Source organism: Lissotriton helveticus, chromosome 1_1, assembly GCF_964261635.1.
Source record: "Lissotriton helveticus chromosome 1_1, aLisHel1.1, whole genome shotgun sequence".
NCBI classification, from domain to species: Eukaryota; Metazoa; Chordata; class Amphibia; order Caudata; family Salamandridae; genus Lissotriton; species Lissotriton helveticus.
In genome coordinates, this window is record NC_136057.1 from 223,970,467 (window position 1) to 223,988,762 (window position 18,296).

At 43.7% G+C, this 18,296-nt stretch overlaps 1 protein-coding gene across 1 annotated transcript in view; it reads right to left on the minus strand.

Moving 5' to 3' along the window:
- The window catches only part of LOC144760603 (olfactory receptor 5F1-like), a 29,845-nt gene extending 11,921 nt beyond the window's left edge, over positions 1-17,924 (minus strand). Inside the window, exon 1 of the mRNA XM_078646541.1 lies at positions 16,997-17,924. Within this exon, the coding sequence (XP_078502667.1) occupies positions 16,997-17,924 (928 nt within the window). The remainder of the gene's footprint in view (positions 1-16,996) is intronic.
- Positions 17,925-18,296: the final 372 nt, after the last annotated feature.

Sequence of the window (18,296 nt, forward strand, 5' to 3'; positions counted from 1 at the left end):
ACTCTGGATACTCAGACTGTGCATACTGGTACATCTGTGATGTAACATGCTGTGTTGCAGCAATAGGCTGCGGTGCGGAAACTGTCTGTTGTGCATTCTGTGACTGAGGAATCTGTGAAACTTGTTCTTGTCTCGGCGGACGTGGTCTTTCTTTAGTCTTACCAGTAGCTATATTATGTTTCAGAACTGCACACTCGTTTATAAAATGACCTGGCTGTTTACAATAATTGCAGTTCCCTTTAACGGGAGCTGCAGGATGACTGGCTTGATTCGGACCCCTCTTCTGACTGTCTTGAGGAACAGATTGTGCAACTAGCACTTTCATTTTCGTGTCTTTCATACGTTTTCTCTCGTGTTCTTGCTCTTCTCTGATTCTATTCTGGTGGTACTGGAGCATCTGGAGCATCTGGGACGGAGTATTTGCTTGCCAGGTGCTTTCGACTTTCAAAACTCGGTTTTTAATTTGTGGACTTGAATTCTCGACTAATTTGGTAACGAAAAGGTGAGGGTATGACTCACTACTTGTCTTGAGACCACTGTTAATACTGAAACATTTTTCGAATCTAGAATAAAAATCACTAATATCTTCATCTTGTTTCTGTTTACAGGCTGAGATTGCATCCCAGTCTTCTTTCCTAGTTGTCAATAATCTGGGTAAAACTTGAATCAATAATTCTGGTAATTCTTTACATTTATCTCCAAGACCGGTACCTGGTACTCGTGCCTTGTCTTCAGCTTCTAGAGCTGCCCAATCGATCTTTTTCTCTCCCACCTCCCATTCTTTTTCCTTTAACTTTTCATACACCCCTGCGGGTAACAGGACCTTTAACATTTTAATGATATCTGGGTAAGTGTATTCTCCCATACGGAGCATGTCTTTTAATTCTCTATGGAACCCTGCTGGATCTTTGTCATGACAGGGAATTAATTTCTTCATTTCAAGAAGTTCCATCTTTGAAATTGGAGTGTATACAAACACTCGTTGCATTACGCCACCCGCCCCTTGGACTGGGTGGACTTCTCGTAACGGATTCTGTCTGTCTATGTAGAATGGCTTATTTTCTGGGGGTGAGACATGAACAAAATGCGGGTTCAGGAACGTTCTATATTTGTGGCGCTGTTCTAGAATGACACTAATTAAATCGGTACCTAGACCTCTCCATCTATACTGGAGTAACTCGTTCAGGATATCATGCAACGGACCTGGATCAGAATGTTGACCCTCATACAGAGTAATGAGGTGCTGGATCATATACATACCCACCAGTCGTTGCTCGGCTGGGGGCAGTTTCAGAAACATTTGTGCCACTATTTCGTCTGGAAAAGTGGTAGAATCAGTAATCCATCGGACTGCTGATCGGGCTAGTTCTTGTTCATGCATGGTACTTAACTCACTATAACCGACTCGTGATTTCAGAATGTGATCGGTAGCTTGAAATACTTGTTCTAGAGAACCTTGTTCTGGTGCTGGATGATGAAAAACAGACTTGGGTTCTAGGCGTAAATGGCGATCTGGAAATCTGGATTTTCCTACATACGCTATTCTGGCGGAATTCTCGTCTTCCTCTTCAGGATCAGAGATACTTTCTTTCTCGCTTACTTGTGCTGCTTTACGCTGGTCGTGTATCTTTACTATTTCTTTACGAATTTTCTTGTACATACTCTCCATGGCACTGACGGTCTTGTGCTTACCCTCGGCTATATTATCACTCCACCTTGTCAGGATTCTCATTTCGGCGGGATCTTTAGAGGGGTAATCTTGTTCTCTTATTAGACAATTGATCAGGAACTTTAATATCATGAGCTGAATTTCGGCTTTCCTTTGAGGCATAATCTCGCCAATACTTTCTGGATCATCCCCTGTACGGATGAAACGATATATTCTGTCTAGATCTTCTTTCATATTCGGCAAGGTGACTAGATACTCGGTCACTCTCCTTACACGTAAGGAATATAAAACCATAGTATATTCGCCTGGAACTGGATCATAGACACATTCGTTAAGGGCTTGCCTGATTTCTGTGACAGACTTATTACTTTTAGGAGTACGCTGTGATGCTTGAGCATGTAATTCGAGTGCTGATAAACGCTTGTGTGGCGGCGGGGTTTGAGGAGTAGCTCCTCCTGCGGCCCCTAGACTGGAGTCGTCTACTGAGGCTCTACGTCCTGGCAGAGTGGGAAATGGAACTGTAGGCTGGACCGGGGGTACCGTAACAGGTACTCCGGTGTCTGGAGGAACATGAATTACCTGGTTTACAGGGACTGGCGGAGCGCGAACAGGATTTGCATATTCTGGGACTGTGTCGTCCAGATAGGACGAAATAAAAATATCAGCTGCGGTCGGTTTGTGACGTAGCTTGGTCGGAACTAATGGTGGCGGGAAATTACTGGATGCCTCTGGGGTCGCTTTTGGCAAACCTTCGGCAAGAAGAGGATACATACCCCTAATGAGGGCATGCCTCTGTCTGTCTGACTGTTCGGCTTTGACTTGTTCACCTATCTCGATTAATTCTCTTTCTTGGGCTCGTTCCTGGGATTCTCTACTTAACTCTGACTTTCTGACTTCCTTTTCAGTTCTTCTATGCGCTTCCTTACGCCATAACTCGATGGCATCTTTCTGTGACTGTCTGGCTTTCTTTTTCCATAATGCTTCTTCTACTCGCATGATACATTCGGCATCCCATGTACCCGATACGGGCCATCTATACTTTTCTTCTAACTGTTTGGTATACTCTACCCATAAATCTAGATACAATATGGCGCTTATGCCATGTTTCTGATACATAAAGTGACCTGGACTGTCCCTAGGCGGAACAGGAACCGCTTCCTCTAACAGACCCTTTCTAGTTTTTAACTGACGTAACTTGGAAAATATAGGCATGACTGAACTATAATCTGGACACCATACAATACACAATAAAAACACGAAATCACATCGCACTCATACCACAACAGTAAAATACATAAAGAACATTATAAATAACAGTTCGAACAGAATATTACCTGAAATACTGAGAACAGAAACAGAACAGATTTTCTCGAGAACGGAACAGACTAGAGTTACTGGATGCACTGCTGTAACAGTACGGATCATACCGGTCCCATAAAGGAACGCATCAAGACCCGTATCCACCTAGGTGAACACTTCGTTTGTGAGTCTGGGCACCACCAACCCACGGACCAGGAGTCAATTTAGATTGGTCCTGTCTAGATACTACCCCAGCAATGGTACTCACCGGGCAGCACGGAACGGAAGGCCTCGGACTGGACTGGACGACGGACGACGAACTTCGGACTTCAGTTACAGGTGGGCCTCCGGATACCTCGGACCTTGGACTCTCGGCTTGGGCTCTGGTCGGGACTCGCCGCGTTCCTCCACCGTCTCGTTCGGATGCTGGACCGCCTCCTCCGTCTCCTCCGTGGGCCTGAGGGATACTTGGAGCAGAAATATCTGCCAGTGCACGGTATGGTTCCGTCACGACTGCAGAGGGTCAGGGGGTCGGCGTGGCTTCACCGACGCGTGGGGAAAGGGCAAGTCCCTATTCGGGCGCCATTATGTGGTAAATAAATAAATAATACCCTATTTTTGACTAGACTTATAACATAACAGGTAGCTCAATAAATAAGAGTCAAGATTCGAGGTAGTAGGAGTTTCTGCAGGTTTATTACAGCATAAGGACAGGATCAGGACAACCTGCATGGGAATAGGACAATAAGGCCCGGCAGCTGCCGGGGCTGGGTCTGGGATGAGCGCGCTAATTTTTAATAACAATACATTGACTTATATACATAGCGCAAACACATAGCATTACATTGCAGTAGGCGTAGCAGTGGGTGGAGCAGAAGGCGTGACGCGTAGCAGTCGCGAAAGATAACAGTAAAAAGAGGTGTAACTGGGAGTATACATAGACATGTGATGCAAACGTAACAGAATATGTCATGAATGGGCGGAAACATAGGAGGGGGCTACCTAAGGAGCCGGGACCTCTAACCTAATGGTGCGCGAAAACTTGGCAATGACGTATTACTAGGAGAAGCTGGGGGCTACGAACTCTGTGCTAGGAGCAGAGACTAGAGTCTGGAGGGTCGGAGCGACATGTACCTAAACCCTATCTGGTATCTGATGTTTAGGGAACATGTTGATATGAACTAGAAGTCATGAGGGGAGAAGCTAACTTGACTCTAAGACTGGACCATGCATTATTCTACATGTAGTGCGTGATGAAGAATATTAAATGACCATTAATACAGTATTTCTCTAACGTGGAGACGAGAAGGCTAGACAATGACGGAAACTATTGATGCAGTTCAGTAGCTCAGGAATGCAGAGGAGGAGGACTGAACTGATAACTGGAACTATAACATACTTTTGGCAGACTCAGAGGCAGAGCCGAGCTGCACCGGGCACTGCGAGGCAGGAAGTAAGTGAAGGGTCGAGGATACAGGTGGGGGCTGTATCGCTCCTCAGCGAGGCTTTCAGGAAACAGAAGCTGAGTCTGTGGTCCGGGCCCTTTTGAGGCCTGGAAACGGGGATTTTATAATGGAATAACGTGCACACTGGGAAACGTGGCAACATTACTTTACATAGGCCTAATATTCGTAGTATTCACGAGGACTGGAAACTAACATACTAGAGGTGGACACAACTGGAATTGCGTCTTTAATCGGACATGGGGAATAACATATGCATATTGGTCATGCACACATAACATATGATGGATGAGGCGTAGGGACACTGAACATGAGAAAATTTACTTTTCCACAAAATAATCAATCATCTTCTGCATAATCTGTGGATTTGAACAAAAACAACCTTGTTTTTAGTGCAAACAGCTCAAACGTTACCAAAAATGAAGCAACAATAGTTACAGCATGGTGGAAGGCCCATTGCAAACATAAAATCGTCACCTGTTATTTATTGCCAAATGTGGGTGTTAAATTGGTACTAATGGTGTGCAAACCCCTCTGCACCTCTCTTGCCTCTTCCTGCATTTCTCTTGCTTCTTTCTGCAACATTCTTCCTTTTTCTGCACTTCTCTTGGCTCTTTCTGCACATCTCTTCCGCTTTCTGTACCTCCCTTCTTTCTGCACCTCTCTTGCCTCTTTATGCACATCTCTTGCTTCTTTCTGCACCTCTCTTGCTTCTTTCTTCTGCACCCCTCTTGCCTCTTTCTGCACCTCGGTTGCTTCTTTAAGCACTTCACATGCTTCTTTTTGTACCCTCTTCCCTCTTTTTGCATCTCTCTTGCCTATTTATGCATTTCTCTTGCCTCTTTCTGCACTTCTCTTGTCTCTTTCTGCTCCTTGTTTGTTTTATTTCTCCAGTTCTCTTGCTTCTTTCTGCACCTCTCTTGCTTTTTTTTCTGCACCCCTCTTCCCTCTTCCTGCAAAACTATTCCCTCCTTCTGCATTTCTATTGCCTGTTTCTGCACCTCGCTTGCCTCTTTCTGCACTTCTCTTGCATCTTTCTACACTTCTCTTGCCTCCTTTTGCATTTCTGTTGCTTCTCTCTGCACCCCTCTTACGTGTTTCTGCACCTAACTTTCCTCTTTCTGCAATTCTCTTGCCTCTTTCTTTACCACTCTTACCTTTTTCTGCAACTCACTTGCTTCTTTCTGCACTTCTCTTGTTTCTTTCTGCAACTCTCTTCTCTCTTTCATCACTTTTCTTGCTTGTTACTACACCACTGTTGCTCTCTTTCCTCTTTCTGCACCTCACTTGCTTCTTTCTGCACACCTCTTGCCTCTTTCTATAACCTTCCTCCCTCTTTCTGTACCCATATTGCCTCTTTCTGTACCCCTGGTCCTTTTTTCTCTACCTCTGCTGCCTGTTTCTGCACCTCTCTTGCCTCTTTCTGGACTTTAGCCTCTTTCTGCATATCTGTTGCTTCTCTCTGCACCCCTCTTGCCTCTTTCTGCACCCTTGTTCCCTCTTCATGCACCTTTATTGTCTCTTTGTGCGCCCTAGTTCCCTCTTTCTGCACCTCTCTTACCTCTGTCTGTACCCCATTGCCATTTTCTGCACCTCTTTTGCTTCTTTCTATACTTCTGTTGCCTCTTTCTGTACCCCATCTTTCCTCTTTCTGTACCCCATCTTGCCTCTTTCTGTACCTCTCTTGCCTCTTTCTGCACCTCTCTTGCAAATTTCTGCACCCCTCTTACCAATTTCTGCACCCTTCTGCCCTCTTTATGCACCTCTCTTACCTCTGTCTTCACCCCTGTTCCCTCTTTCTGCCCTTCTTTTGCCTGCTTCTGCAAAGCTGTTGCCTCTTTCTGCAGTTCGCTTGCCCCCTTCTGAACCTCTTTTGCTTCTCTCTGCACTTTTCTTGCTTCTTTCTGCACCCTTCTTGCCTCTTTCTGCAGCCCTCTTCTCTCTCTCTGCACCTCTATTGCCTCTTTCTGGACTTCTCTTGTCTTTTTCTGCACCTCTCTTGCTTCTTTCTGCAAACCTGTTGCGTCTTTCCGCACTAATCTTCCCTCTTTCTGCCAAAATCGTGTCTCTTTCTTTTCTCCTCTTGCCTCTTTCTGCACCTCTGTTGCCTCTTTCTGCATTTATGTTTGTTCTTTCTGCACTTCTCTTGCCGCTTTCCGCACCTCTGTTGCTTCTTTCAGCACTTATCTTGCCCCTTTATGTATCCCTCTTGCCGATTTCTGCACCTCTGTTGCTTCCTTCTGCACTTCTCTTGCTTCTTTCTGTATATTCCTTGCTTCTTTCTGCACCCTTCTTGTATCTTTCATCACCCCTCTTCCCTCTTTCTGTTCCTTTCTTGCATCTTTCTGTACCCTGTTCCGTTTTTCTGTACCTTGATTGCCTGGTACTTCAAGAGTTCTTTGTGCACCCCTCTTACCTCTGTCTGCATCCCTCTTCTCTCTTTCTGCACCTCTCTTGCCTCTTTCTGCACCTGTTTTGCATATTTTTGCCCACCTCTGTTTCTTCGTTCTGCAATTCTCTTGCTTCTCTCTGCACCTCTCTTGCCTCTTTTTGCACCACTGTTGCTTCTTTCAACACTTATCTTGCCTCTTTCTGTATCCCTCTTGCCGCTTTCTGCACCTCTGTTGCTTCTTTCTGCACTTTTCTTGCTTCTTTCTGCACCCCTCTTATATCTTTCTGCACCCCTCTTCCCTCTTTCTGTTCCTCTCTTGCTCTTTCTGCACTTATTCCCTTTTTATGCACCTCTATTGTCTGGTTCTGCAACTCTCTTACCTCTTTCTACAGTTCTCTGGCTTCCTTCTGTACCTCTGTTGCTTATTTCGGCACTTCTCTTGCTTCTTTCTGCACCCCTTGTGTCTGTTTCTGCATCCCTCTTGCGTCTTTTTGACCCTCTCTTACCTCTTTCTGTATATCTTTTGCCATTTTCTGCACCTGACTTGCCTATTTATGAACTTCTCTTGCTTTTTTCTGCACCGCTCTTGTTTCTTTTTGCACATATCTTGTCTCCTTCATCACTTCTCTTGCCTCTTTCTGTACCCCTCTTGCCTTTTACCACACATCTCTTCCCTCCTTCAGCACTTCTCTTACAGCTTTCTGCAACTTTCTTGCCATTTTATGCACATCACTTGCCTCTTTCTGTACTGCTCTTGCTTTTTTTTGTGCAACTCTTTTGTTTCTTACTGCAATTCTCTTGTCTCTTTCATCACTTCTCTTGCTTCTTTCTGCACCTTTGTTGCTTCTTTTAGCACTTTCCTGTTTCTGCACTACCCTTGCCTGTTTTTGTACATCTCTTGCCTCTTTCTGCACCTCTGTTGCTTCTTTCTACACTTCCCTTGCCTCTGGCTGCACCACTCTTGCCTCTTTCTACACCTCTGTTGGGTCATTCTGCACTGATATTGCGTCTTTCAGCTCCCCTCTTCCCTCTTTCTGTCTCCCTTTTTTCCCTCTTCCTGCACCTCTCTTGCCTCTGTCTGCAACACTGTTCCCTCTTTCTCTACCTCTTTTGCCTGATTCTACAACTCTTTTTCCTCCTCTCTCTCTTCCCCCTCTTGCCTCTTTCTGCACCTCTGTTGCTTCTTTTTATACTACTCTTGCCTCTTTCTGCACCCCTGTTGCCTCTTTCTGCACCTCATTTGCTTGTTTCTGTACTTCTCTTGCTTCTTTCTGACCTCTCTTGCTTCTTTCTGTACCCCTCTTGCCTTTTTGCACCCTTCTTCCCTCTTTATGCACCTCTCTTGCCTCTTTGTGTACTTCTCTTGCCTCTCTATGTTCCGTTCTTCCTCTTTCTGTACATGTTCTACCTATATAGGCATATTTAGAAATTAGCATTTAAAAAACCTTGGGAAATTCACTAAAAAACCCACAGATGTCCTTGACCACGTGATGAATGATGTAATATGTGACGTCATTAGCAGTGCATTGCAGGGGTGCGAGTTATGGTTAGCTCAGCTAACTATAACAGCTGAATTTTTCTGGTTTTGTATAAGTGAAATATCAGTGAATATCTAAGGTTTTTTAAATGCTAATTCATAATTATAATGTCCCTGAAACCTGTGTTTTTTCCAGTGAATATATATATATGTAGATATACATTATATACTACTTTGATGGAATTAATGGCAGATGATTTGTCATTAAATCGAACTATGCACAAGATGCCTTTCTCAGAATGCTTATATATTGCATATATTTTTCATTATGAGTAATTGGGTTACTGGTTGAGGGATGGGGTTAAACCCTTCACAAGTAGCAGCCACAGTCCTTGTTAGGGTGAAGTCACAAGGAAACCACATAATAAACTGTGCTCAACCCTTTAGTAACTTGGCAGTCAGGCTTAACATAGAAACAATGTGTAAAGTATTTGTGCAACACTGCAACAGTAAAACAGTGAAAAACCCACATCCAAAGCTCCCATAACAGGTTAGAAACATAAAACTTGATTTAATAAATAACACAAGACAAAAAATGACAAAAATCCAAACATATTTTAAGGAATAAACTGCAATATAGCACCTAAAAGCATAAAGCACATCTTGCGGCTATCTGGTTGCTCCAGACTGGGTCAAAGTCAAAGGTTCAGTCCAACCATGATGGAGCACAGGGCGGATACAGTCCCAAATTAGTCCACTGAAGCTTTCCTTCTCAAGTTTTGTGCAAACAGCCCCGTCTGCGTTCAACAGTATGTAAATGTAAATGTATAGGCATTTATATAGCGCACTACTTACCCGTAGGGTCCCAAGGCGCTTCGACCGCTGCGAAACCCTTCCTGGCTTCCCTGAGAGATGGTCCCTTAATGGGTATCTCCAGGGTGAGACCAGGCATCCCCGGCGGTCTGGTGGGGCCGTTAGTGAAGATGAGGCAAGCTAATGCCCAGAGTTGCCGAGTGTGAACGCTGATCAGAGTGGGCACCGAGGCGAGAGAATTATTGAGTCCGCTGACCCTGGTCCAGAAACCTGCCGCGCCGGGAATCGAACCCTGGTCCCGGGCCGTCCTCTGCTCTCGGGTCTGCCGCCTCTAACCAGTGAGCCACACTACTTCACACACACACATTATTGAAATAAGCAAGGAGAATCTCACAGGTGGTGTTCAGTAGGGTACAAAGAGCAGCCTTGAAGTGGCGGATGTGTGGGTTGGAGCTACGCGGAATATCCAGGGCCTACCCTAGGGGTGATGTATATATTAAAATGGAAGCATTCGGCCTGTCAAAATGTTTATTTTGCGATGTTGACATGGCTGTTTAAAACTGCACACACAAGCTCTCTAATGGCATGCCCGAGACATGTTGAAAGGGCTACTTATATGGGTGGCACAATCAGTAGCATTTAGTTTACAGGCCTTGGGCACATGTAGTTCCTCTTTACTAGTTAGAAATTCAGCAAAAAGTAGAGTGTTAAGGCAAAACATTTGGGGTTGACCATGCAGCGAGGGCCAGGTGCAGCAGTTACGTGACTAAAACTGAATGAATTTTGGATCGCCATCTGTCAAAGAATAAGGGCCCAATTTAGAGGACGTTGAACAGGGAAGGCTATTGCAACGATGAAGGAGTACCCTAACCACTAAACTCTCAGTCCGTTCACCTAATTTTGAATCTGGCAGACCAACAGGTTTACTGTGGGAGAAAAATGTACTCTGTTTGTAGGGGCAATCAAAGGTAAGTCATCCAACTGACCTCCCTATTTGGTGCTGCGGGACAGTAAAAAAATGAAAAAAATTACTCACACACCATTGGAGAAAATTCCCATGGAGTCAGGGCCATTAGTCTCACTTTTCCAAAAACAAAGTGGGAGTTTTTTTTGGGAAAGATAAAAACTTTAAACAGTTTGGTGTAAGAGGTCATCACCAATGATGTACGCACACCAACCATTTAAATGACTTTGCATGAAACACCATCAGAGTGCATTAGCCAAAACCATAGAATTCACTGCCAGATGACAGTAACTCTAAATTTGGAAGACGGAATAAAGGTGTGGTGGTGGATGTAAAATCCTTTATCACCATGGCTCCATCTGCCAAACTCTAAATCAGGACCTATGCAATATAATATCAACCACATTCAGACATGAACCAAGCACCATTTTATTGGGTGTCATTGTAGATGCGCTAACCTTCTCCGCTGTGGCAGTTGCCAGACATTTGTTAGCAAAAAATGGAAAGATGGAAAGCCACCTGCTTTTTCTTATTGGTGGTTTTTGTTTTTTTAATCATACGAAATTGAACATTTAATAGCCCTCTAAAAAAAGCACCTTGCAAGGTAAGTTGAGGGGGCCTCCAGTATCCATTTCCTAGCTTCCTTACAGCTTCTGAGTGTTTTATCTGTTTGTAGCTGGGCAGCTAAAGGGGAGCCCCTTTAAGGTGCACAGTGCACCCCCTCTCCATCCCCAGGCACCGCAGTGATGATGGGGGCCTCTGTTATGCCCCTACTCAAGATCTTTTTTTTTTTTTAAGATGGAATAACATAATATTTTTATGAACAATAATCCTACCTTCTTTTGAATCACATTTTAAAACATAATACGCCCTTAAGGAAATGTGCTTTATGAACTGTAAGGGGAAATGGAAAATGAAAGAGCGGAAAGAAAGAAAAGACAAACTTACTCGTCCTCTTTCAATTTGAAATTCTTATATGTGTCATTAATGTTACTATCTCTTCGGCTGGTTGAATATATAGCTCTGAATGTTTTCTCTCTAGATGCACATCATTGCTTGAGTGTGTATATTTTCTGTTGAAAAAAGAGAGAGAGATAGCTTTATAAAACTGGGACATATTTGCACAAATGTGGAACCCAGTGCCACAATTCAACAATAAGCAGTTTTCTCAAAGAATATTGTTGTCCATCAGAGTACTTCAGTGTAAAGAAACTTCGATTAATGGAATTAAGGCTTACTTTAGTTTTCTAAAATTGAAGATGAAAATCAAATCCAATTTGCAATGTCAATATTATCACCTGAAACCATTACTGAAGAATAAAATGTCAGTTTCATTTCAGCAGGAACCTAATCTCAACAATTGGACTTCTGCCTCCAAAATTCTACCTCTAATATATTTTTCCTGATCGGCATCAGGATGATGGGTAGCATATGTGAGAAAAGAGGGTGATAGGTGGTGATCTGCATTTACTCGATATTCTATGGTCAAGTATATGAGCAATAGTGATCGGCTGAGGTCGACCTAACACCGTTCTACAAATGACAGTTATACTGATAAATAATTATCAGAAAGTAATATATAAACTTTACTCAACTGAAGAAGTGTGATATAGTGAATAGTGACAGTTTCACCTACAAACACATCATTAGCTACCACATATTGACCCAATTTGAGGCAGTGGCAGCTCCTCTGCTATGGCAGAGGAACATCGCCCACCCACATCAACATCCTCAAAATAAAAAAAATAAAACGATAATAAAACAGGTTTTAAACCTGTTTTATTTTTCTTCTAAGTGTGCCAAGTGTTGCGGGTGGCGCCAGGGGATGACAAGCAGTGAGGGCGAGTAGTGTGCATGTGTGTTTGGCTGACCGTCTCAGGACAGCCAAACCAACATGCGCACTGAAGGTGTCGAACCATGGCCCCTCCATTAGGATGGAGGAGCGCAACCCCCCTGCTACTACCCGCAAATAAAACAATAAAAAAACAAATTTTAAACCCATTTTATTATTGTTTTATTTTAATCTCCCTGGACCAGCCCCCTGGACTCTGATGAGTCCCAGGAGCCGGGAAAGGGGGATTACACTGGCGAGGGAGTGATTGTGCACTCCCTTGTCTCTTCTCTGCGCATGAGGGTTTGGCCGGCTGTTACAGGCCGGACGAACACTCATGCGCAGCGAAGCATTCTAAAAGCCCCAGCAATATTGCTGGGGCTGAAGAAAGCAGGCACAAGCTCCCAGTCTGCCTTGAAGTGAGACGTAATTTTTTTTTTAAACAAACTTTATTCATATTTTCAATCATATAGACCAATATATTTCAATTTCACAGTATATTTCACCATACAATGTTTGATAACCGGTAATCCTAATATGACAGCTGCATAATCCGTTTATCTCTCGTCTATGCCATTACAACCTTCAATTCTAGCCTGGACGTCAAGTTCATGTTGCTCTAGACTTGTGCATAGTCTAAGTCCTCCTCACATCTTATAAGCAACTTACAAAACACAACAACTCCCCCCGCTAACGTCCGTCCCCCCAGGACCTCCCCCCCTCCCGTCAGACATTTCGCTCCCCTCCCTTATCTCCTATGTCACGCAGCATGTACTCCTGCCATCCAATTCCAACCATTGTACCAGTGATCAGGGCCCCATCGAGGGGGATGCTCTCAGAACAATCACCTCACCCGTCATCCTTCCCACCCACACTACAAAGGTAATGCTCCAGTGCAGTAGGAGAAGTCTCCCCTGTCAGAAGGTCAGTCCTCATCGTCAGTCGGATTCTTGAGCAGGTCTACCATCGCCACCCAGCCCCTAGCCGCCTCAAGCAATTTGTCATTATTGGTTCTCCGAGCCATCTGAAATAGTAAGATCCCCTCACAGTCTGCCCACTTTATAAATTCCTGTACCCATCTCGCTGTATTGGGCATAGTGACCGCTTTCCAGTGGCTAGTGAGACTAACACTAAGTCTACGAATTTACTGGTGACTTTATTACAGGCAGTGTGGGGAAACCAGTGTAGCAGACAAACACCCAGAGTCAGCTGTATCCCGATCCGTTACCTCTTGTAGTTTGGCCATGACCTCCCCCCAAAACCCGTGCAACAGAGGACATTTCCAGAGCATGTGGAGAAATGCGGCATTTTCCAGTTTGCACCGCAACAGGTTGTGCGGGATCCGTTTAAGTTTAAGAGGGATCAGGTACGCTCGGTTAAACACGTATAATTGTATTAGTTAAAATTTTGCGTTCCGGGAGCATTTCCATGCTTGATCCATCAACATCTCCCACGGCTTCTCCTCTATGGGTGTCCCTAGATATACTTCCTATATCATGCGCAACCCCTCTAGAAGAGTTCTGGACCCCTGTGTAATTCTCCTATATAGACAGGTGACCACCTTGACCTTCCCCACTGAGGATACCACATACTGACAGGGGAGAAAGGCCTGCGGCTCCTCTACCCCTTTTTTCCAGTGCTTACAAATGGCTGCCGTCAATGCCCCATGCAAGAGAAAGTCTTGTCTGGGAATTTCATATCTTTCCATGAGATCTTGAAAGGGTATGAGGATTCCATCTTCATAGAGGTCCCCAAGATTGGAGCTCGCAACCTTTGCAACCTTTGCCAATCCCCTTCGTGTGGTAACTCCTCACAGAGCCATAATGGGATCTCAGGTGCGTATGAGGGCCCCTCCCCAATTTTTCTATTGGCACGATTCCAGCCTTGATGCACCACCCACAGATCTCTCGGCACCTCTCTTTCACGCAATGGCAGCTGGAGGAGAGTCCGAGCGAGCTGGCGAATAATATGCCTCATAATCAGGAGCTGCCAACCCACCCTCCCTCCCGCCTAGGGCATCATATTGCTCAGCGCCACTCTGCGCCACCCTGAGCCTCACAAAAAACCCAAAACCATAGTATTCAGGTGGGCAAAGTATTTTCCGGGGATCCAAAGCGGTAAAGCTCCAAAATAGTAGAGTAGACGGAGCAGGGTTACCATCTTTAACAACGCCACTCTCCCCATAACTGACAAAGGCAAGGTTCCCCAAAAATGAAAATTACTCCTGGTGGTTCTCAAAACGCGCCCCACAATACCCTCAAATAAGTCAGAAGGCTCATGATAAATTCTGACTCCTAAATAAGGCAAGCAGCTGCTTTCCCATCTCACATCCAGTCCAAATGGTGGGTCAGTTCTACCCCCCACACCATTGGAGTGCGACGTCATGGCGCTCAGGCCAATCCTCATGCTGCTTATATGCAGCATAAGGATTGGCTGCAGTGCAGCCTGGGAGCCTGTCACAGAAGCAGGAAGAGAGCGATGGAGCGCATGGCAGAGGCAGCAGTGATCAGGTAAGTTATTTTTTTTGTCCCCTGATCCCCACCCCCTCACCAGGTCCCTCCTTTGGCCCAGCCTGCCACTTTAGCAGGGGACAGGCAGCTCCTGAAAATGTCTCCAACTCGAGCTGCATTGCTGGGTTGGAGACACTTTCTAATCGAAAGCACAAATCGAGGGTGCTCAGGGCAATCCTGACGCTGCTTTCATGATGCTGAGCGCAGCTCTGGGAGCCTGTCTGCAGAGGAACAGAAGAGCACTATGTGGCTGGCTGATGGTAAGGTAAGTCCATCCCGACCGCCCCTTCTCCCGCTCCACCACTCAGCCCTGACAACCTTCCACCACTGATTTGAACACATTTCTTTGATTTGGTGAAATTAGTGACAAGACAGCAATTGTGAAGGTAATGTTATTTCACATATCCCATGATTCTCTAAAGCAGTCTATTAAAACTGGTTATTGGAAATAGAACTGTTTCCGAGCACGCATAATTATTGAAAGTGTTATTGACAAAGTAGATCTATTCGAAAATAAAAATGTTGCTGTGTCCAATGTTCTTCTCATGCGTCTGGGTTCCCTGACGTCTATATTTCATGTAATCCAGTGCTTCTGTACGGCAGTCCACTTGTTTTTGTTGGTTCCAATTTCCCTTATGTGAATATACTCCCTTTTCTGCAATATTTTTTCACTTCTATTGTTTTTTTCTTTGACATAGATACGTTTGACAGAAACAAAGTTGATATTTATTTTTATTAAGGGGTGATATGTGAGTGTACTGAGTAAATTGGTATGCTCGATATGCCAGCCTTTGAAACTCCCCCAAAAATATTAGCAAGGATGATTACATCACAGCATTTGAAGTTACCACTTGTTGATGTAAACCCTACATAACCTTTACTGATTATGATGAAGATATATATATATATATATATATATATATATATATGTACACATAAATGTTAATTCCAAAATATCCATTTTAACTGTAACATAGCTATCTTCGAAGGCCCTTACTGTAGGTAGCCCATTAAATTCCAATAAGTGGAGTAATATGTGTTATTTGATACAGCCGATTACATTCTGACACTGGCAAAGTCAGGTTTTATCAGGTGTGATAAATATTGCACCAACCACCAGGTCACACACAATAGGAGCATAGGATTTCCATTTCATATATTTTCTCTAAATATTTCCTTTGACATGAACTTCAGTTACATATTCAACAAATTGTTTTCTAGAATGAAAAAGTATATCAAACATCTCCTTTCTTCCTATGTTAAGACTTTTCTTACTTTTAATTGGTGTACATAACCTTCTACATTCCATGACTGAAAAGTCACCAAGGGTCTCATTTGGACCTGGTAGATTGTCCACCAGTACACCACGGAGGAAGGTGTACTGGCCTCCAACACCATGGTGAAGATCAATTTGCCGTCTTTATAGATCCCTGCTTGCCTGGCTCAGAAGTTACTGCTCGTAACGGGCCCATTTACCATGGGGGCTCCTGCTACCGCACTGAAGTGGGAGTGACTTTTCTGTGAACTAAGACAAAACGGCCTCATGCTCGAGGAGCATCACTCTGCATGTGGAGTTCATTATGAATTTTACCTGCCCATATCCACTATTCCTCACATGGTGGACATAGGGAGAGGAAATAATTGATGGTTGCCCTACCCTCCATAGGACATTAATGTGACAAGATCAGCGATTTACACTGTTAGAGCCAGTGGCAACTCTGCTGATGTAGCCTCCCACAACTCCCAATAGAGTTGAGTGACGAAGAAGCATGGTCAATGTACATCAGGTCTCCCTCCATACCAAATTCTAAATGAGGGCCTGTGTACCCAGAAATATAAATATGCATGTATAATAGCAACATCGCATATAGTAGAGTTCATACAATCCGTTATCTATCAAAGATCCACAACCACCTTCATCTGCCAGGGCTTAATTAGAGACCCAAAAGACACATAGGACAGTTTTCCCCTTGGAGAAAGCCCTGCCCAAACACCCCCACAGAAAGTCAGTGTGATCCTTTTTCCCTACAAATTTGGAATTGGAGTCATGCCAACTGGAATTGAAATGGCATGGAGAGGAGATTGGGAATGTGCTCAAATGTATATGTTTTTTGGTGTTTCAAACTTCCAAGGCAAACCATGCCCTTCTCCATAGTGCTTCAGTGGGACTCATAGTAGAGAAATCTGCACTCATAAAAGCATTTATGCCTGCAGGAATCCCGTCACAAATTCCTTTTAGGCATACAAAGGTCAACGTGGTCAAAAGCTTACATTTACAACAATCTATTCCTTTGTGAATGGTGACCTCAATATCTTTGTAATGCATTTGCGGTCTCATGTAGATGTTACTTAATGGAATGCCAATATGCTAACTTAGAGTTGAATATAGTACATACACTCATTTCATGCAGACCAATTAAATCTTAAGAAAAGCTGAAAATGAAATGCTTATGTCTGGTCTCAGTAAATGTCCACTGTTATGCGATTTTTCCTCACTCTTACAGACATAGTCCTCTGTTCACCACCTAAAAAGATAATTTCACTAGCTAATTAAACTGATTACATTGAAAACAAATACTGGGAAAAAGCTTTTGATAAACAATATTACTGAGAGCTGTTTTTATGTCCTTGTTCCTCAGACTGTAAATTATGGGATTCAGCATGGGGATCACCATTGTATAAAATACTGTGGCCACACTCTTCTGATCGATGGATGTGCTTGGCCAAATGTACACATAGGAAACTGTTGAATAGGCAAGTGTCACAGCTGTGAGATGTGAAGCGCAGGTTGAGAATGCCTTTTTTCTCCCTGAAGTAGAGTTGATCCTCAGAACCGTGGCTATAATATAGCCATATGAAATTAAGATGACAAGGAGAGAAAACATGAAGTTGATTGCACCAAAGATAGAGAGCACCAATGTGTTGATGGTTGTGTCAGTGCATGAGAGCTTGAGTAGTGGTGGAATGTCACAAACAAAGTGTTGGATGGTATTGGTGGCACAGAAGGATAGACGGAAGGTGATACAAGTCTCAATGAGTGAGTGTAAGAATCCAGCTGCGTATGCACTAGTTACAAGCAGAACACAAGCCCTACTGTTCATTAAAGACGGGTACAGGAGTGGGTTGCAGATGGCAACATAGCGGTCAAGGGCCATGACAGCAAAGAGGAAGTTCACAGTGCTGCCAAGTGCACAAAAAAAATAGACCTGGAAGGCACAACCCAAGAAAGAGATGACCTTCCTTTTAGTCAGGAAATCAGCTAGCATCTTAGGGGTGGCTGCTGAGGAGAAGCAGATATCCAGGAAGGCCAGGCTACTGATAAAGAAGTACATAGGGGTATGAAGGCTAGTGGAGAGCCAAATAGTCAGAAATATCACAGTGTTCCATAGTAGGGTCATTGAATAGATGAGAAGGAACAGCACAAACAGTGGGATTTGTAAGTGTGACTGACTGGTGATCCCCAAGAGTACAAACTCTGAAACACTGGTGAGATTCTTCCTCTCCATCTCATGTCAATTATTTTCCTGGAACAGAAAAATATACATTACAGTATTGTTCTTTAGTATGTTGAACATCACCCTTTGCACAATCTAATGAGTTTTTTGTTGAATCACACAAAGATGTTATGCGTAGCATCATGAGTATCCTTCATTTAGAAAACAACAGACAGTTACAGTTTTAAAGCCATTATTTATTTACTGCTAGGTACTATTTTCTGATTAGCATTCTGAAATGGAATGAAATATTCATTGTATAAATATGTTAAAATATCAATGACATTTTCTTAAAATAGTTTTTTATTAGTTTTCCTCCTTTTAATGCAAGGAATTGCACAGTTTCGCATACAAAGAAATATACACCTAAGGCAGCAAGAAAAA